General features: G+C 45.1%; 1 protein-coding gene across 1 annotated transcript; it reads left to right on the top strand.

The window, feature by feature from the left end:
- Positions 1-7,421: 7,421 nt before the first annotated feature.
- On the top strand, positions 7,422-16,831 carry LOC149289501 (BRISC and BRCA1-A complex member 1). The gene is made up of 8 exons (XM_089490494.1): positions 7,422-7,673; positions 8,183-8,241; positions 9,368-9,488; positions 10,114-10,192; positions 11,168-11,192; positions 11,618-11,747; positions 13,647-13,727; positions 16,628-16,831. The coding sequence occupies exons 1-8, from the start codon at positions 7,422-7,424 to the stop codon at positions 16,829-16,831; spliced, it is 951 nt and encodes a 316-aa protein (XP_089346620.1).
- The last annotated feature ends 305 nt before the right edge of the window (positions 16,832-17,136 follow it).

A 17,136-nucleotide genomic window follows, 5' to 3' on the forward strand; every position in this document is an offset into this window, starting at 1 on the left:
CGCCCACCAGCGGCAGACCGGCGAGGGACCGCGGCGGACACGGCAGGTATCACGCAATCCCCCCCCCAGGAGCGCGCGAAGGACCAGGACGAAGCGGGAAGCGAGCGTGAAAGCGGGAGACACAGAGAGGGGCATGAACGGAGCGAGCAGGAAGCCAGGACCGCTACTCCGGGCCGTAGCCCTTCCAATTAATCAAGTACTGAAGGGAGCCACGGTGCCAACGAGAATCAAGGACACGATGAACAACGTGTTCCTCGAGGCCACGGACGAGAACAGGAGCAGGGCGACGAGCAACAGAAACATGGGGGGCAACACACGGCTTCAGAAGGGAGACATGGAATGTATTGGGGATTCTCATAGACGACGGTAGAGCAAGGGACATAGCAACCTCGTTCACCCTCTTGAGGATACGAAAGGGGCCTATATATCGGGGACCCAGGGACCGGCAGGGCTGACGAAGGGAGATGTGCTTGGTGGATAACCACACATAGTCACCGGCTTTATAACGAGGCGGAGGAGCGCGTCTCTTGTCGGCAGCTTTTTTGCCGCGAGCCTGGGCTTTAGCCAATTGTGCACCCAGCTCCCTCCAATGCGCCCGCAGGTTAGAGATCCGTTCCTCTACTGCCGGTAAACCTCCACCACGGGACGAGGAAGGAGGAGGTAGGACGACAGGGTGGTACCCTAAAGCAGCAAAAAAGGGAGAACACTGCAAGGCTGTGTGCAGGGAATTGTTATAGGTCATCTCGGCCAAGGGCAGGAGGGAAGACCAGTTGTCTTGCATGTCGTTGATGTACATACGCAAATATTGCTTTAGGGTTTGATTGGTGCGCTCCGTTTGCCCGTTGGATTGAGGATGGTAGGCAGACGTGAGGTGCATGCGAATGCCCAGTGTGAGACAGAGGGCTTGCCAGTACCGGGAAATAAATTGTGGACCTCTGTCTGATACCACGTGCAGGGGAAGACCATGCAACCGGACCACCTCTCGTATGAAGACGTCTGCCAGTTGTGCTGCTGTGGGAAGTCGGGGTAGAGCAATAAAATGAGCTTGTTTAGAAAACCTGTCCACTACCACGAGTACGGTGGTGTGTCCTCGAGAGACAGGAAGATCAACTATAAAATCCATGGAAATATGAGTCCAGGGTGTCTTTGGCACAGGGAGAGATAACAACAGGCCGTGAGGACGAGTGTGTGATGTCTTGTGTCGAGAGCACTGGGGACAGGCGGCTATGAACGCGTTGATATCATGAGACAAGGAAGGCCACCAGAACGTTTGTCGTAAAAGGAAGTCCATTTTACGTGTGCCGGGGTGACCAGCGAGTGATGAGTTATGTCCCCAACGCAGGACAGCGGTTCGAAAGCGTTGTGGCACGAACAGACGTCCCGCAGGGGGTCTTTGAGACGCGGTGGTGTGTGCCTGTTGCATACGGATCTTAGACATTACGGCAGAGGACAGAAAAGAAAGGATACGTGTTTGTGGAATGATGGGTTCTTCTTGTTGGGAGTCGTGGTGACAGTCGAACTGTCGAGAGAGGGCATCCGCTTTCTTGTTTTGTGAGCCGGGTCTGTAGGTCATCACGTAGTTGAATCTCGTGAAGAACAGTGCCCATCTCGCTTGTCGTGGATTCATTCGTCGTGCACTTTCTATATATTGTAAGTTTTTATGGTCAGTCATGACCACGACGGGTTGTTTAGTTCCTTCGAGGAGATGTCGCCACTCATCGAAGGCGAGTTTCACTGCTAGCAGCTCCCTATTCCCAACGTCATAATTGCGTTCGGCAGAGGAAAAGCTCTTCGAGAAGAAGGCGCAAGGAAGGCATTTGGAAGTGGTCAGATTACGTTGAGACAGGACAGCCCCCGCACCGTTCTCTGATGCATCCACTTCCAGAATGTACTGAAGGGCAGGATCTGGGCGTTGCAGTATAGGAGCTGAGATGAACGCTCGTTTGAGCAGGTGGAACGCCTTTATGGCCTTGTTAGACCAGGCCTTGGGATTTGCTCCCTTTTTAGTGAAAGCAGTGATGGGAGCTGCAATACTGGCATAGTTCCGGATGAATCGCCGGTAGTAGTTCGCGAAACCCAGAAACCGCTGAACAGCTTTCACGGTTCGCGGAATCGGCCAGTCCGTGATGGCTGTCAGTTTAGAAGGGTCCATCTCCAATCCCTTGGCAGAGATGATATACCCCAGGAATGGAAGGCTGCGTTTTTCAAATTCGCATTTCTCGGCTTTAGCATATAAGCCATTTTCGCGTAGTCTCTGTAGTACGGAGCGGAGATGCGTACGATGGATTTCGCTGTTGGGCGAAAACACGAGGATATCATCGAGGTATACGATTACGTGAGTGAGTAGCATGTCTCGGAACACGTCATTGAGAAACGCCTGGAACACTGCTGGCGCATTGCAGAGACCAAAGGGCATAACTCTGTACTCGTAGTGGCCGAATCGCGTATTGAACGCGGTTTTCCATTCATCGTTCTCCTTTATGCGAATCAGGTTATAGGCTCCCCTCCAGTCCAATTTCGTGAAAATCGTGGCTCCTTTCAACCGGTCATAGATTTCCGTGATCAAAGGAAGGGGGTAACGATTTTTTACGGTGATGCGATTAAGACCTCGGTAGTCAATACAAGGTCGAAGCGATCCTTCCTTTTTGGAAACAAAGAAGAAGCCGGCACCAGCAGGTGAAGAGGAGGGCCGTATGAACCCTTTTTCCAGGCTCTCTTTTATGTATTGTTCCAGTGCTTCATTTTCAGGTTCCGATAACAGGTAGGTACGCCCTCTTGGCGGCATGGTACCAGGCAACAAGTCAATGGCACAGTCGTAAGGCCTGTGGGGAGGTAGTCCCAATACTGCTTGGGTACCAGGAGCTTGGGATCTGTTGGCTTGATTTCCAGGACAAGGTTTACTCGTCGACAAGGAACGGAGCAAAGACGGTGACATTGGGGACTCCAAGCCAGGATCTCTCCTCTTTGCCAATCGATACGTGGGTTGTGGGTCTGAAGCCAGGTGTAGCCCAATATGAGAGGCGCATGCGGGGACTGGATGATCTCGAACACAATGGTCTCTTTGTGGGTAGCTCCGATGAACATGGCAAGAGGCGACGTCTCTCGGGTGACTACGCCTGGACCCAACAGATTGCCATCAACAGTAGTAACGACTGAGGGTGTTTTCTTAGTACACAGGGGCACGCGATGTTGTGCTGCCCATTGTTCATCGAGGAACACTCCCGCCGCACCAGAGTCTATGAACGCTTGGGTGACCACTGTGTGGTCGTGCCACCTAAGCGATATGGAGAGCAACATGCGGTTTGGAGGAGTGGAAATAGTCGCGCTTAGGGGTTCTCCTCGACTGCTCCCTAAGCTCTTTCGTTTCCCGGACGTATGGGACAGGAACGCAGGAGGTGGCCTGTTTGTCCGCAGTATAAACAAAGGCCGAGGTTCCTCCTTCTGGTCTTTTCAGTGTCCGAGAGATGGCGTATGGTGCCTATCTCCATGGGTTCGTCAGTAGGAGGCCTGGTGACGATCGGTGGTGGCTGGAGCGAGGACTGAGGCGTGTAGGGACGAGACCTGCGGTTCCTCTCTTTCTCTATGTTCCTTTCTTGGATGCGCTTATCGATGCGAAGACACAGAGCGATGAACTCCTCTAGGTCGAATGGTGGATCATGAAATAAGAGCGCATCCTTTATTTTCTCATTTAGTCCTTTACGGTATGCTGCTCTCAAGGCGCCTGGATCCCATTTGAGCTCACATGCCAAAGTGCGGAATTCGATGGTGTACTGGGCCAATGTCTTATGTCCTTGCTGGAGCTCCAGCAAGGAGGCTTCTGCTGTCTCCCTACGGCCAGGCAAGTCAAAGACTGACCGCAGGGCTTCCATGAAGGCAGGACAGTCATCAAGTAACTCCGAACCCTGCTCAATCAAGGGAGAGGCCCAAAGTAATGCTTCGCTTTTCAGTAACGAGATGATGAAGGAAACTCGTTTGGCATGTGAACGAAAAGCCCGAGGGTTGTTCCGGAAGTGCAGAAGACATTGATTCAGGAATCCTCTGCATTCCTTGGGTTCTCACGCATACTTGTCTGGGAGCGGTAACCGTGCTGTAGGATCCTGTTCATCGGGACTGGGTTCCCTTGGTGCAAAAGGGGACCTGGTGGGCGGTGTAGCCGCAAATGACCGGAGCAACTCCGTCATGGTGTCCATTTTTTGCGACAGCGACTGCAGCTGGGAGGAATGAGACGTCAGCAGTTGATCTTGCAGCTCCTGACGGGAGAGAACACTTGCCATCTCCGCGGGGTCCATGTATTTGGCCCGTTCAATGTGTTATGCGGGACCTAGGACAACACGGATAATGCACCCACAATGCAGAGACGGTAGCGTAGCACAGCACAACGGGTATAGGAAGTTCCACGGTCGAGGCAGGCAGCACAGGAGCAAAGTCGGTATACAAGCCAAAGTCGGGGCAGGCAGCACAGGATCACGAGACGAGAAACAAGCCAAGGTCGGGGCAGGCAGCACAGAATCGAAGTCAGGAAACAAAGCCAAGGTCAGGTACACGTAGATCAATCAGAATAAAGTAAATCACAATAACCCAGAGATACACACCAGTGACTCTTTGAATGGGCACTGCACTAATGGGACAGGAGGTTTAAATAGGAAGAAGGGCGGGAAAAACCATAGAAACCAAAAAGAAACAAATGTGCGAGACGTCATCGCGACCGGCGCACACTAATGGCGTCGGCGCGATAACAAAAACAATAAACAAAACGGCATCTGCGTGTGCTACACCCGCGAGCGCCACGGGTGTGCCACACCGGCAGATGCAGTATAAGTCGAGCCCCGCGAACGAGTCGCGGCAACCCGCTCATAACCCTGCGAGTGCCGCCGACTCGTCGCGGCGGCTCGCTCATTACTACGGGTGCGTCGTGGGCGTGCCACGGCGGCTCGCATGTTATCATGCGTCCGTCGTGAGCGCGCCACATCGACGCGACCCTCCCTCTGTGCTCGTGCCGCGCGCACAGTACACCGAGAAGACGTGCGCGCGGCACGTCCTCTCTGTGTACGTGCCGCGGGCACGTCACACTGAGAGGACGGGAGCGCGTCATAGCGCAAGCGCCGCCCACCAGCGGCAGACCGGCGAGGGACCGCGGCGGACACGGCAGGTATCACATGGGCGCCGAAATATGATGTCATATTACGGCGCTCAGCAGTGAAGCAGCGGGCACCAGCGAGCGGTGCAGGAAGACAGCAGCATCGTGCTCCCGTCGCTGGACTTCAAGGTGAGAGAGGAGGGGTGATATAGTGGGTAAGGGGGGAAGGTATATAGTGGGTGGGGGGGAGGATATATAGTGGGTAGGGGGAGGGAGAGGGGTTAGAAAGTGATAAGGGAGGGAGATGGGGGGGTTGAAAGTGATAAGGGAGGGAGAGGGGGTAGATATAAGTAAAGAGTGTGCATTAATGTGTGGATGCATTGAGTGAATGAGAGAGAGCATGAGTTAATATGTGAATATATTGTCTGAATGAGGGAGAGCATGAGTTAATGTGTGGATGAGTTGTCTGAATGAGGGAGAGCATGAGTTAATGTGTGGATGAGTTGTCTGAATGGAAGTGTGAATTAGTGAGTGACTGTAAAAGTGTTTGTGTGTATCATAGATGTATAATTGTGGAAGGGCAAAGATGGCACTAGCAGGAGGGTTGAGCCTTGGGGACCAGGATGGCACAGGCAGGGTGTATATGGGACAAAGATGGCACTGGTCGGACTGTTTGGGGACAAAGTTGACTTGTGCTGGGCTATTTGGGGACAAAGATTGCAAATCGTATGTGTGTTATCTGGGTGCTGGTCAGGTTCTATGTGGGCAGTGTGGACGCCAGGGCTGGCTTTGGGGTGAGCAACCTGTGGTCTATGCCTGTAATTTACGGGGTTTTAAATATACCTTTAATGCTGTGTTTTTATGTGAATTCCAATTGATCTTTACCTGCAAAGCTGGGTTTCTGTGTTATTCTGTAGATCCATATCTGCTATGCTATGTTTCCATACATTATTTATGTGTACCTGCAAATACAGGATTTGTATGTCTTATTCAGTTGATTAATACCTGCAATGCTGTTTCCATGTATTTGATCTATACCTGCGATGCTACGTTTCATATATTATTGTATACCTCCAAATACAGGACTTGTATGTCTGATTCTGTTTATTTGATATATACCTTCAGTGCTGAGATCACAAGTGAATTTCAATTGATCTGGGTTTGTGTGTTGATCTATACCCGCTATCAGCAGCAGGGACTAATATTTATATATATATATGGGCAGCAGGGGCTAGTAAATGGGTTTTAGATATTTGGACAGGGGCGCAATTTCAGTGCTTGCCATAGGCGCTATTTTCAGTAGATACGCCTCTGGTGTGCTGTGTACCTTATATATGTAAGTCCTACACGGTTTAATGGTTCAGACGTGTATTGCACACTTTGGAGGTATTAGCACTTGAAAACACTATGTAAAACACTTTAATCTATTTACCTGCAGTCCTATAGGAACAAATCCTGCTCCCCATTCCATTCCTAGGGGTGGGAAGGAAATTACTTATAATTATTAAGAGCTGCAGATCAATGCTTCACAGCTACACAGATACATTAGAAAAACAGCAAGTGATACAGTAATCTACCTTATATTATATGTTTCTGTAGTTTTCACAAGTTTCATATTATACATAGCATGTCTTTCCCAGGAAGCCCATGTTACTATGGTAACCGATACATTAACGGAGAGGAAAACTACTTTTCCCAGCATGCCCTGCTCCACAGACATTTCCGGGTTCAATATGTCTGCCACCAGCAAATAGTAGTGCTATACAGATGTGTTGATCATTGCAGTTATTTTTAAAGGTAAGCGTATGGTCACCGTCTAGGGCTAGCTATAGGAACGAGTAATAGTATTTAGCTACGAGGGTGAGAAACTGGTAAAAATCGGTTATTGTAGGAGAGGCTTATATGGATCAGTACGGGATATTAGGACTTGTAAAAGTGCTCTTAGGAGAAGAAATATCACATACTTTTTAGCTTGCTCTGCCCTGAACCGATCTCTTTCTGTCTAAAATGTATTTTAGCGTGATATATTGCCATATAAATATATTCTTTCAAAGTCTAGCCCCAAACACTGGTATTTTAGTGAAATGTATCTCCGTGTAGCAGGGGAACAAATTACCTCAAAAGTCATCAATGATTGAGCAAGAAAAGCAACAGTTACAGGTTTTTGCATTGCCTGTGATACTTTTTGTAGTATATGTTATAGAACTATTTTAAACCAAGATATATATATATATATATATATATATATATATATATTATACCTCTCTTTTGCAGAGACTTCTTGTGTTCTCATTTGAACAAACACAACAAAAAGCTGGAGACCCCCATTAAAGAGCCCTGTAGCATGGATACATCTGAGGCAACAGAAGAAGCGGAACGGGCAGAGCAGAGACCACGTACCCGGTCGAATCCCGAAGGAGCAGAGGACAGAGGTGTACCTCCCCAGCCTGCAGTGGGCAGTAGAAGTGAGGGAGAAGGTGAAGCGGCACAAACTGAAGATCAACCACCTCCGTCAACTGCTCCACCATCTTGTCCCCTCCCTCCACCTATAGAGTTTCAGGTCAAAACTCCCAGAGTCAACTGCCCTGAGAAAGTGGTGGGTACACGCTAACAGCTAATACCTCACAATTTCAATGCTTTCAGTGACAGGTTAAAAGGACAAAAATATTCTCCAAGATATACCCTGTAATAGTGACTAAGCTTCCATATTGAAAAAACCCACAAGTGTTTTCAGATCAATGTTAACCATGCCTTTCTTTTAGTCTATTAACTAGGAATTTAATTAATGAAATATGTATGAATTATATTTTATTGATAAAAAAAAACTTAAGTATATTTAATTTTGCTAGTTAGCTATTTATTTCATGTTCATGTGTCCACTGTCAGACTTATATAAATATTTCATAGCAATAACTAACTACATTTGTGGTATATATTAGTACACTATTGTCTAGTGTACTAATATAAGTATCTTATTAAGCAAGATCATATTGCCCAGTAAATGATGTTTAATATGTTGTAATACTTGAAACAAAGATTGACCTGGAGCCAATCCTTATTGCCGTAATTTAAAATATGATTTTGTAAACTTGACTTTGTTTTCAGATAATTTGCCTAGATCTGGCAGAAGAAATGTCCTCTCAGAAGCTGGAATCATTTAATGGGTATGAACAGTTAAATATGTAAAAATATGTTATGCCTTTCACAATAAGATGTACAATCTAGTTCAGCTTGGACATTAAATCATTGGAACCAGGACTCCAGGAGGGTATAGGGTGACCACATTTTTTTCTGCCATTCAGGGACACATTATGAAGCAGATGATATATATACATACATACACTGATTCACACATGCACACCGTCACATACACATAAAATACATTTTATACACCCTGATTCATGTATACTATTATATATTAATTTTTAAGAAGCCTTGGAAACCATGTTGATTTCAGATTTAATAATATACATACACTCATTACAGACATGAGTAGATATAGAATGTTAACCCCTCTAATACCCCGCATGAGTAGATTCAGAGAATTAACTCCTCTATTACCAGACATTAAACACATTCACACATACCTGGGGCTGGCTGCAGCTTACTCTGAGTTGGTGTGAAGGAGGGACTAAGCCTATCAGGAGAGGCTTCTGAACTCTCAAGCAATCAGAGAGCAAGAGCGTTGAGAAATCTCTCCTGATTGGTTGAGACCTCCTTCACTCAGACTCCTCATTGAGTCTGAAACAGCACCTTTAATATTTTGGAACACTTAAATGATTAGTAAGTCCTCCTTTTTGCTGCTGTTTTTTAATAAACTTTTGAAGCCTGCCTCTACTTTTACCAAAGCACAACCCTTCAATAAGAAACAATGTGCCTTGGACACAAAACAGCACCATAGTCTGTTTCACAGGCTACTATCAGATTGCGAGTGTGCCAGAGCAGCACCCTCTTCTACTTCTGGACCAGTGTGTTTTAAATTGTGTTAATATTACTTTAAATTGTTAAGTAATGTCACTATCCCCTGCTGTAACAGTGCTTTAGAATCTGCTAGTTCTATTTAAATTTCCTTCACTCAGTCCAGATATTTAATAAAAAAAAAAAAAAGCATAAATGCCCCTTTAATAAATGTTGCCTTTTTCAATTATGAACCTCATACTTCATTAGGATAACATATCAAAGTGCTGTACGGTTTCACAGAGTTCATGTTGCTGCATATTGGCAAGACGGTTACAGATGGCAACGTCCAAGTAAATGTGCATTCTCACTTTTTCTGCTTTCCTTGCACAGGTCCAAAGCCAATGCCCTTAATTCATCCCAGAAAATGATTGAGATGTTTGTCCGTACCAAGCACAAGATAGACAAGAGACATGAGTTTGCTCTGGTGGTGGCAAACAATGAGGCCATGTGGGTGAGTATAGGCTGCGGTGATAGTTTAAGAGATTTATGTAAAATACATATATTTTACAGCTCTTTTAAATCAGGCGCCCACCGCCATACAGTATATGGCGGATGTTTGCAACACGGGGCCCCTTCTGCAGATCTCAGTGTTGCTGAATGCCTTGACATTGATGCATTACAGCAACACAGTTTAAGTGAAGAAAGCGTTCTTAGATCACTCTCTTAGCTTATTCATTGCCATGACATGCTCCCTCTTTTTCTATTCTTTCACTGTTTAGTAAATTTTTCTTTTCTTTTATTATCTTAAAATCCCTCAGTCCAGCTTTAACCTTTGTACTCATTACAGGGCAGAGTGGCAATGGGGTCAAGAGAGAACTTGCAGTGTGGGCTGTTCTAATTTGCAGATTTTGAGCCACTGTTAGTTTTTACTTAACACCCTGACTGGATTCTTTTTGTGCTTTTGCAGTCCATTTTAAACATATGAATTGCATAGGGCCGTGTTTTGTACTTTAGTATTCCTGCAGGTGGCATTGTTCTCTATATTATTGAGACCATAGCTTTGGGTTACCTCCTGGGATGAATGATGCAAGATCTCCCTTGTCTATTTGGCTTAGTTCTCTATTATTTCTCCGCAGCTTTCTGGATTCACCTCTGACCCACGTGAGGTATGCAGCTGTCTCTACGATCTTGAGACCAATGTCTGTGACTCTTTCAGTATCCTTTTCCGTTCTAAGGAAGCCCTCTGCGAAAGTATATTCTATGACAACTTCAGTTTACTATACCCAAGGTTATACTGCAGTGCGAGGACCGGTGTGAGAGCCATCAATGGAAAGTGTGTGTGTGGTTTGAACAGTCTTAAATGGGAGCTGCCGCATTACAGATTAACCACATTATGATTTCTTACAACTATACTAAATTGCAAAATACTAATCATGCTTTGTTCTTGTGCTATGTTTGAGAACTACCTACCTCCGGCTGCTGGCACTTCTATGGTGGAGCACCGAAAGGTTATGTCCATACCTGGGAACTTCTGGGCTCCGGCTACCCGGAGCCTTCCCTTGTGGGACGCGGCCAGGACCGCACCCTGATGTCGGCGGGCAGTCCCCATGACGTTAATGGGAGTTCCCCCATTTAAAGGAAAAATGGGTGGGGAGCGGGGCGTGTCAACACCCTGCTCCTGCGTCCCGGAGGATTTGGGTCTTGAACCGGAGAAGCAGTACTCAACCGACAATCTCCAGGTCAAACTTCCCGGGTATGGTTATGTCACGCTTGCCGGAGAGAATGATCCAAGTCCCTTGCAGAAATAATGAAAACGGAACTGCATATCCCGGGCGTCAGGCGACACGAACTGCGCATCCCTGCGCAAAACCCCAAAAATAGGTCGCACCCCCACTTTAAAGACCTAAAGTGGGGGGAAAAAGTGCAGCCTATATTCAGGCCAATACAGTATATGGCTGCAAGACTTAGTACTATTCCTTTAAATGTCTAGCATGTCTCTGACCTACGAGGATTAAAATGTAAAAATAGGTTTGGCATTGGTTCGACTGTGACTTCATGCAGACTTCTTTGAACAGGGAAGTGTTTCTAAAAATGGATTACATATAAAGTTAAAGAAAACCCTCCCTTTTTGTTCTTTTTACATTGACAAAAAAAATTACTTAACAAAGTTCACTTAACTCCATTCTTCAGATTTAGAAGGACTTTTCAACCTTATGTAAGTAGCACATGATTATGTATATTTCCGATATCACACTATGTTTGCCTTTTTATTCTCTTTATCCTTGACAGAACCTATTGAATTGCAGAAATAGATTAATGTGATTTAGTTTGGCACTTCATGGTTCAGTAATTTATTTTTTGCACAGGTAAGCATGGTCAAATAATATTACGTTGTTGTTTGTGTATCACTTTCAGAGTTGTCACCATTCCTGGAACACCAAAAATCTGTTTTATTGCTGATATGTATAGTTTTAATACAAGTTTGGTTTAGTGACCTCCCACGAAGAAACATTGTTTTAAGCTTTACTGTTTTCTGCTGAGACATACAGGCAGTCACTTTTCCCTCATGAAATGCATTGTTCTGGACTAAATTTAGCTTTTTTTTTTTTTTTTTTTTGCTTCTCTCGTCACATGATGAAGCCAACAGAGGACTGAGTTCCCAGTTACAGATAACGTGCAAACCATACCTCCTCCCTATGTAGTGAGGATTATCTTGATATACAGTCGTCCGGCCTCTCAACCACCATTGACCCTTACAGAGAACATGAAGGTAAAGAGAAGTATAGCTTCCAGCCAGAAAGTAAGGCCATTGTTTTTAGGTAGATTAAGGTGAGCTAAAACATACTGCTTTTTATTTATTTATTTATATATATATATATATAATTATAGTATAAAGCATAGAGTATATATAAATAGGGAGGAGGCTGGCTGTCAGGCCTCTCCAGTTGTCCCAGTGATGGAGGTTTCCGTCACAGACCTGTTTTAAGTGGAGTTGGGCGACTCAACAAATACCGTATTGGCTCGAATATAGGCCGCACTTTTTTCCCCCACTTTAAGTTTTTAAAGTGGGGGTGCGGCCTATATTCGGGGTCTAGCGCCCGACACCCGGGACATGCAGTCCCGGGCGCCGGGCAAGCAGCGGGGTTTGGATACAGATCCCCCGCAGCGGTGCAGGGGACCTGCATCCTACTCCCCGATACGCTCAGACAGCCTCCCCTGCCAGCACTTCCCACGGCACCGGAAGTTGTATACGCGTATTGCGTAGATGTCCCCCGCCGGCCCCGCAAGACACCCGGGAGTCTGCTCCGGTAAGTGAGGAGGACAGTGGTAGCATATCTCGGGCAGGGAGGAGGACAGTGGTAGCATATCTCGGGCAGGGAGGAGGACAGTGGTAGCATATCTCGGGCAGGGAGGAGGACAGTGGTAGCATATCTCGGGCAGGGAGGAGGACAGTGGTAGCATATCTCGGGCAGGGAGGAGGACAGTGGTAGCATATCTCGGGCAGGGAGGACAGTGGCAGCATATCTCGGGCAGGGAGGAGGACAGTGGTAGCATATCTCGGGCAGGGAGGAGGACAGTGGTAGCATATCTCGGGGGGGGAGGACAGTGGCAGCATATCTCGGGCAGGGAGGACAGTGGTAGCATATCTCGGGCAGGGAGGAGGACAGTGGTAGCATATCTCGGGGAGGGAGGACAGTGGCAGCATATCTCGGGCAGGGAGGAGGACAGTGGTAGCATATCTCGGGGGGGGGAGGACAGTGGCAGCATATCTCGGGGGGGACAGAGTGGCAGCATGTTTTTTTGGTGCTTTTTTTAAAAAAAAAACTTTTTCTTTAAAAAAGCACCAAACTTTTAGGGTGCGGCCTATATACGGGGGCGGCCTATATCCGAGCCAATACGGTATGTGTCCTTGCAATACAGAAGCTCACCCAAATATGTGTATACTTATGCTAGGGAGCTTTAAGATGTATCCTGTCACAGAATTTGTGGTGTCTTACCCACATAGCTCTATTAGAGAGATTGTGGTGCCATTTAATGCTAAGTCAGTGATTGCAAACAGATGATTTTACAGCACTTGTCAGACTACTACAACTCCTACAATCCTCATACAGCTTGCACCTAGTCAAATAGAAAAAATGTTGGTTACCCCTGAGGGAGAGAAATGTCAGTGAATTCTCATTTATTACAAAAATGTGCTTTGAGGCCTTTCCTGGTTAGTTTTGTAAACCCAGACAGCCATTTTACCACTAGATATTAAATAGTTCATTGTTTGTGTACTTTTCTTTTCTTCCATATACCGGACTGAGGGTTAGTCAGAATTACACTGAATGAAAGGAACATAAGCTTGTTTCTCAGAGGTTTTCTAGTACATAGAGCCAGTGTCATCACGTTAACATTCATAATATCAAAACCATTGTCAGTCTGTTCTCATGCTACTTTCAAATTAAAATTGGCAAAATGGCATTTGCATAGATGCAAAAGTTGCATACTTATGCTAATATTTATCTAAGGACCTAATGATTATTCACCCAGCTAGTAAATGTGTTACAGACAGATTACAGAAAATACAAATATAACTCTTATTTTACATACATGTTATGGTATAATTATATATATATTCTGTTCTGCTATGTTGTCACTAACTGGTTATTCACCTTTTTTCTCACAGAAAATGCTGCAATGTCCATATTTTTTCTTTGATGTAATTTATATTCACAATGGAACAGAGGAGGACGAACTGAGCTGGAAGGTGAGAGTTGACTGTGGAAATACAAAGTGTGATACTGCTGACCACTTCTTCTAAGGTCTTAAAGGGACAGTCCTTGACCCCCCCCACTATAGAAGAATGCATACTTTAGTACTCTGAGTTCCAAACGAAAACAACGAAAATAATAAAACACTTACCTAACGCAGAAGCTGGAACCCTGCTAAAAATGTTCTATTCTTTCATTATTTAAAATTTTCTTGCCACCGATTAGTGCTTCAGCCTAATTACTCCATAAGACCAAAAGTATGCGGACATCCATCCTGATTGAGTTTAGGTGTTTCAGCCACATCCGTTGTTAACAGTTGTATAAAATCAAGTACATAGGTAGCCATGTCTATAGATAAACATTGGTAGTGGGAACTCCTGAAAGGATCAGTGACTTTAAACATAGCACTGTCATATGATGCCACCTATGTTGGTTTGTGAAATTCAGCCCTGCTAAGGTAAGTGCTATTATTGTATAGTGGTAGTGTAGGAACAACAGAGCCCTGGTGCAAAAATTGCTCCCCGACTCCAACAGCTAGTCTGTGCCATCATTGTCCCTTCCAACAAACAACACATGTAAACATACTAACACACTCTTCTCATCTCACCCCACATCCAAGCGCGCGCGCGCACACACACACACACACACACATCGATACACACACACACGTACGTACACATCGATACACACGTACACATCCATGCACACACGTACACATCCATCAAGGGCCCCCTAGAGACACGAGTCCCTTCGCAGCTGCAACATCAGCACAAGCACTATAGGTCGGGAACTTCATGAAATGGGTTTACATGGCCAGGCATCTGCACACAAGCTGAAGCTCAATATGTGCAAGACCAAACATCAGCCCCTGGGCTCTAGAACAGTGGAAATATCTTACGAGTTGCGCTTCGATATCTGGAAGTATGATGGATGAGTGGATGCCAGGGGAATGCAACCTACTAGGGCTGCAACTAACGATTATTTTCATAATCGATTAGTTGGCCGATTATTTTTTCGATTAATCGGATAAAAAAAATTCAAATTTTCATTTATTTAAAATAATTTAATAAAGTAACGTAAGATGTAAGAAACAAACAGCAGAATAAAAAAACTGATAATGCATTTCTTGTTTTTATTTCCCAACCTGCCCAGTTATGCATATTTGAGCCCAGGCTTGCCACACTGCCTCCCAGAAATGCCACACTGCCTCCCAGAAATGCCACACTGCCCTCCGAAATGCCACACTGCCCTTCCAGACATGCCACACTGCCCTCCTCACATATGCCTTATACCCCCAGATATGTCACTCCGTCCTCCCCAGGTATGCCGTATACCCCCCTATGCCATAGTGCACTCATAGATTTGCAGACTGGTTCACAGACAATACTTTTATAAATAAGTACTGGGTTAATCTTCACTGCCCCCAGGATTTAGATTCCCCTCAGTTTTCCCCCCTTTAGCTCTAACTGCACCTTAAGTTAACTTTATTTAATAACAACTGCCCCTAAATTAACCCTAAACACCCCATCAACCACAACTGCCCCTAAATTAACCCTAAACACCACATTAGGGTTAATTTAAGGGGCAGTTGTGGTTGATGGGGTGTTTAGGGTTAATTTAGGGGCAGTTATAGTTAGTGAGGGGGTTTAGGGTTAATTTAGGGGCAGGTATAGTTAGTGAGGGGGTTTAGGGTTAATTGTGGTTGATGGGGTGTTTAGGGTTAATTTAGGGGCAGTTGTGGTTGATGGGGTGTTTAGGGTTAATTTAAGGGCTGTTATAGTTAAACACCCCATCAACCACAATTAACCCTAAACCCCCTCACTAACTATAACTGGCCCTAAATTAACCCTAAACCCCCTCACTAACTATAACTGCCCCTAAATTAACCTTAAACACCCCATTAACTATAACTGCCCCTAAATTAACCCTAAACACCCCATTAACTATAACTGTCCCTAACTCTCAGCAGCCCAAATATAAATTTTACACTCACCAGTGAGTTCTTGAGCCATGTTGACGGTATAGGAAATGGGCGGGACCAATCGGCACTTTGGCCCTGCCCCTTTCTCCCTGTCCCTCCCTGCAGTCACTGCCGATTGGCCCCGCCCCTTTCTCACTGTCCCTCCTTGCAGCCAATCGCCAGTGACTGCAGGGAGGAACTGGAAAAAGAAAGTGAGCGGGCCAAACGGAAGTGACTGCAGGGAGGAACTGTAAGTAAAATTACCTTTTTTTAAAAATTTTTTAAAAATTACCTTTTTTTTTTTTTTTTTATCCGATTAATCGAAAAAATTATCGGCCAACTAATTATGAAAATAAGTTAGTTGCAGCCCTAATAACACTCCTAAATCTTGTGTAAAGCTTCCAGAAGTGTGAAGGCTGATATAGCTGTAGAGGGGATGCAACGCCTATGGTTTTGGAATAGGATGTCCAGTAAGCTCATATAGGCATGATGTTCAGGTATCCGCATACGTTTGGTCAAGTGGTGTACTTGCAATAAAACATCAATGTAGTTGCCACATACCTATCCTATGCTTTAAAGGCTGGAGTTTTGCTTTAAGTCTGAAGCTTGCTTTTTACACATAGTGACCAGAGCACCCCTTTAAAAAAAAAAGTGCTGCCCTTCAAAAATGTTGTAACTTAATGCAGCACTAGAAATGTCCTTGCTAGGAGTGTTGAATTTGCAGTTCCTTCCTATAAATAATTATTTAATCATGTAAAAAATTGTCCTGTTTGTAATTGTTTTCTCAAGGACTACTGCATAATAAAGTAGTCATCCAAAAAGCGCCTATCTTATGTATTAAAGTACATACGATGCATAGAGTGTGATAAGGGAAAGCCCAGTATATCTCATAGTTTTTATGAACGTTTCCTGATCTTTATTGCTCTTCTCGAATAGGACGTGTTTGAGTTCTTCAGCAGTCTGGACACTAAAGGGACCAGCTACAAATACGAAGTTTCAATAACAGGCCCAGCCCTGGAGCTACATAATTGTATGGCAAGGCTGCTTGCTCACCCCCTCCAGCGCCCGTTCCAGAGCCATGCAGCCTATAGCCTACTAGAGGAAGAAGAGGGGAGTCCTGAAGGGGAAGTGACTGTGTAAATTAATTTTATAGATGTCCCACAGCCAATGCTCCATTTGCTTTCTTCAAACATAACGTAAATGTGTGTGTTTTTGTTGTTTTTTAATATGTGACTTACATTTTACAAATGGGTAGTTCAGATTTTATAAAGTGATATATATATATATATATATATATATATATATATATATAAATAATCTTTATAGAATGCAATGGAAAAAACTTAGATAAGGTAATTCCCGTGGTTAATTACGTGTGTTAACCAATCTAGGCCTACAAACCTTAGACAATAGCATATATTTTCAAGCATGCTTGTTGTTTCTTT

This window comes from Sceloporus occidentalis, unplaced genomic scaffold, assembly GCF_023333645.1.
Source record: "Sceloporus occidentalis isolate IW3139 unplaced genomic scaffold, rSceOcc1.0.p SCAF_45, whole genome shotgun sequence".
NCBI classification, from domain to species: Eukaryota; Metazoa; Chordata; class Lepidosauria; order Squamata; family Phrynosomatidae; genus Sceloporus; species Sceloporus occidentalis.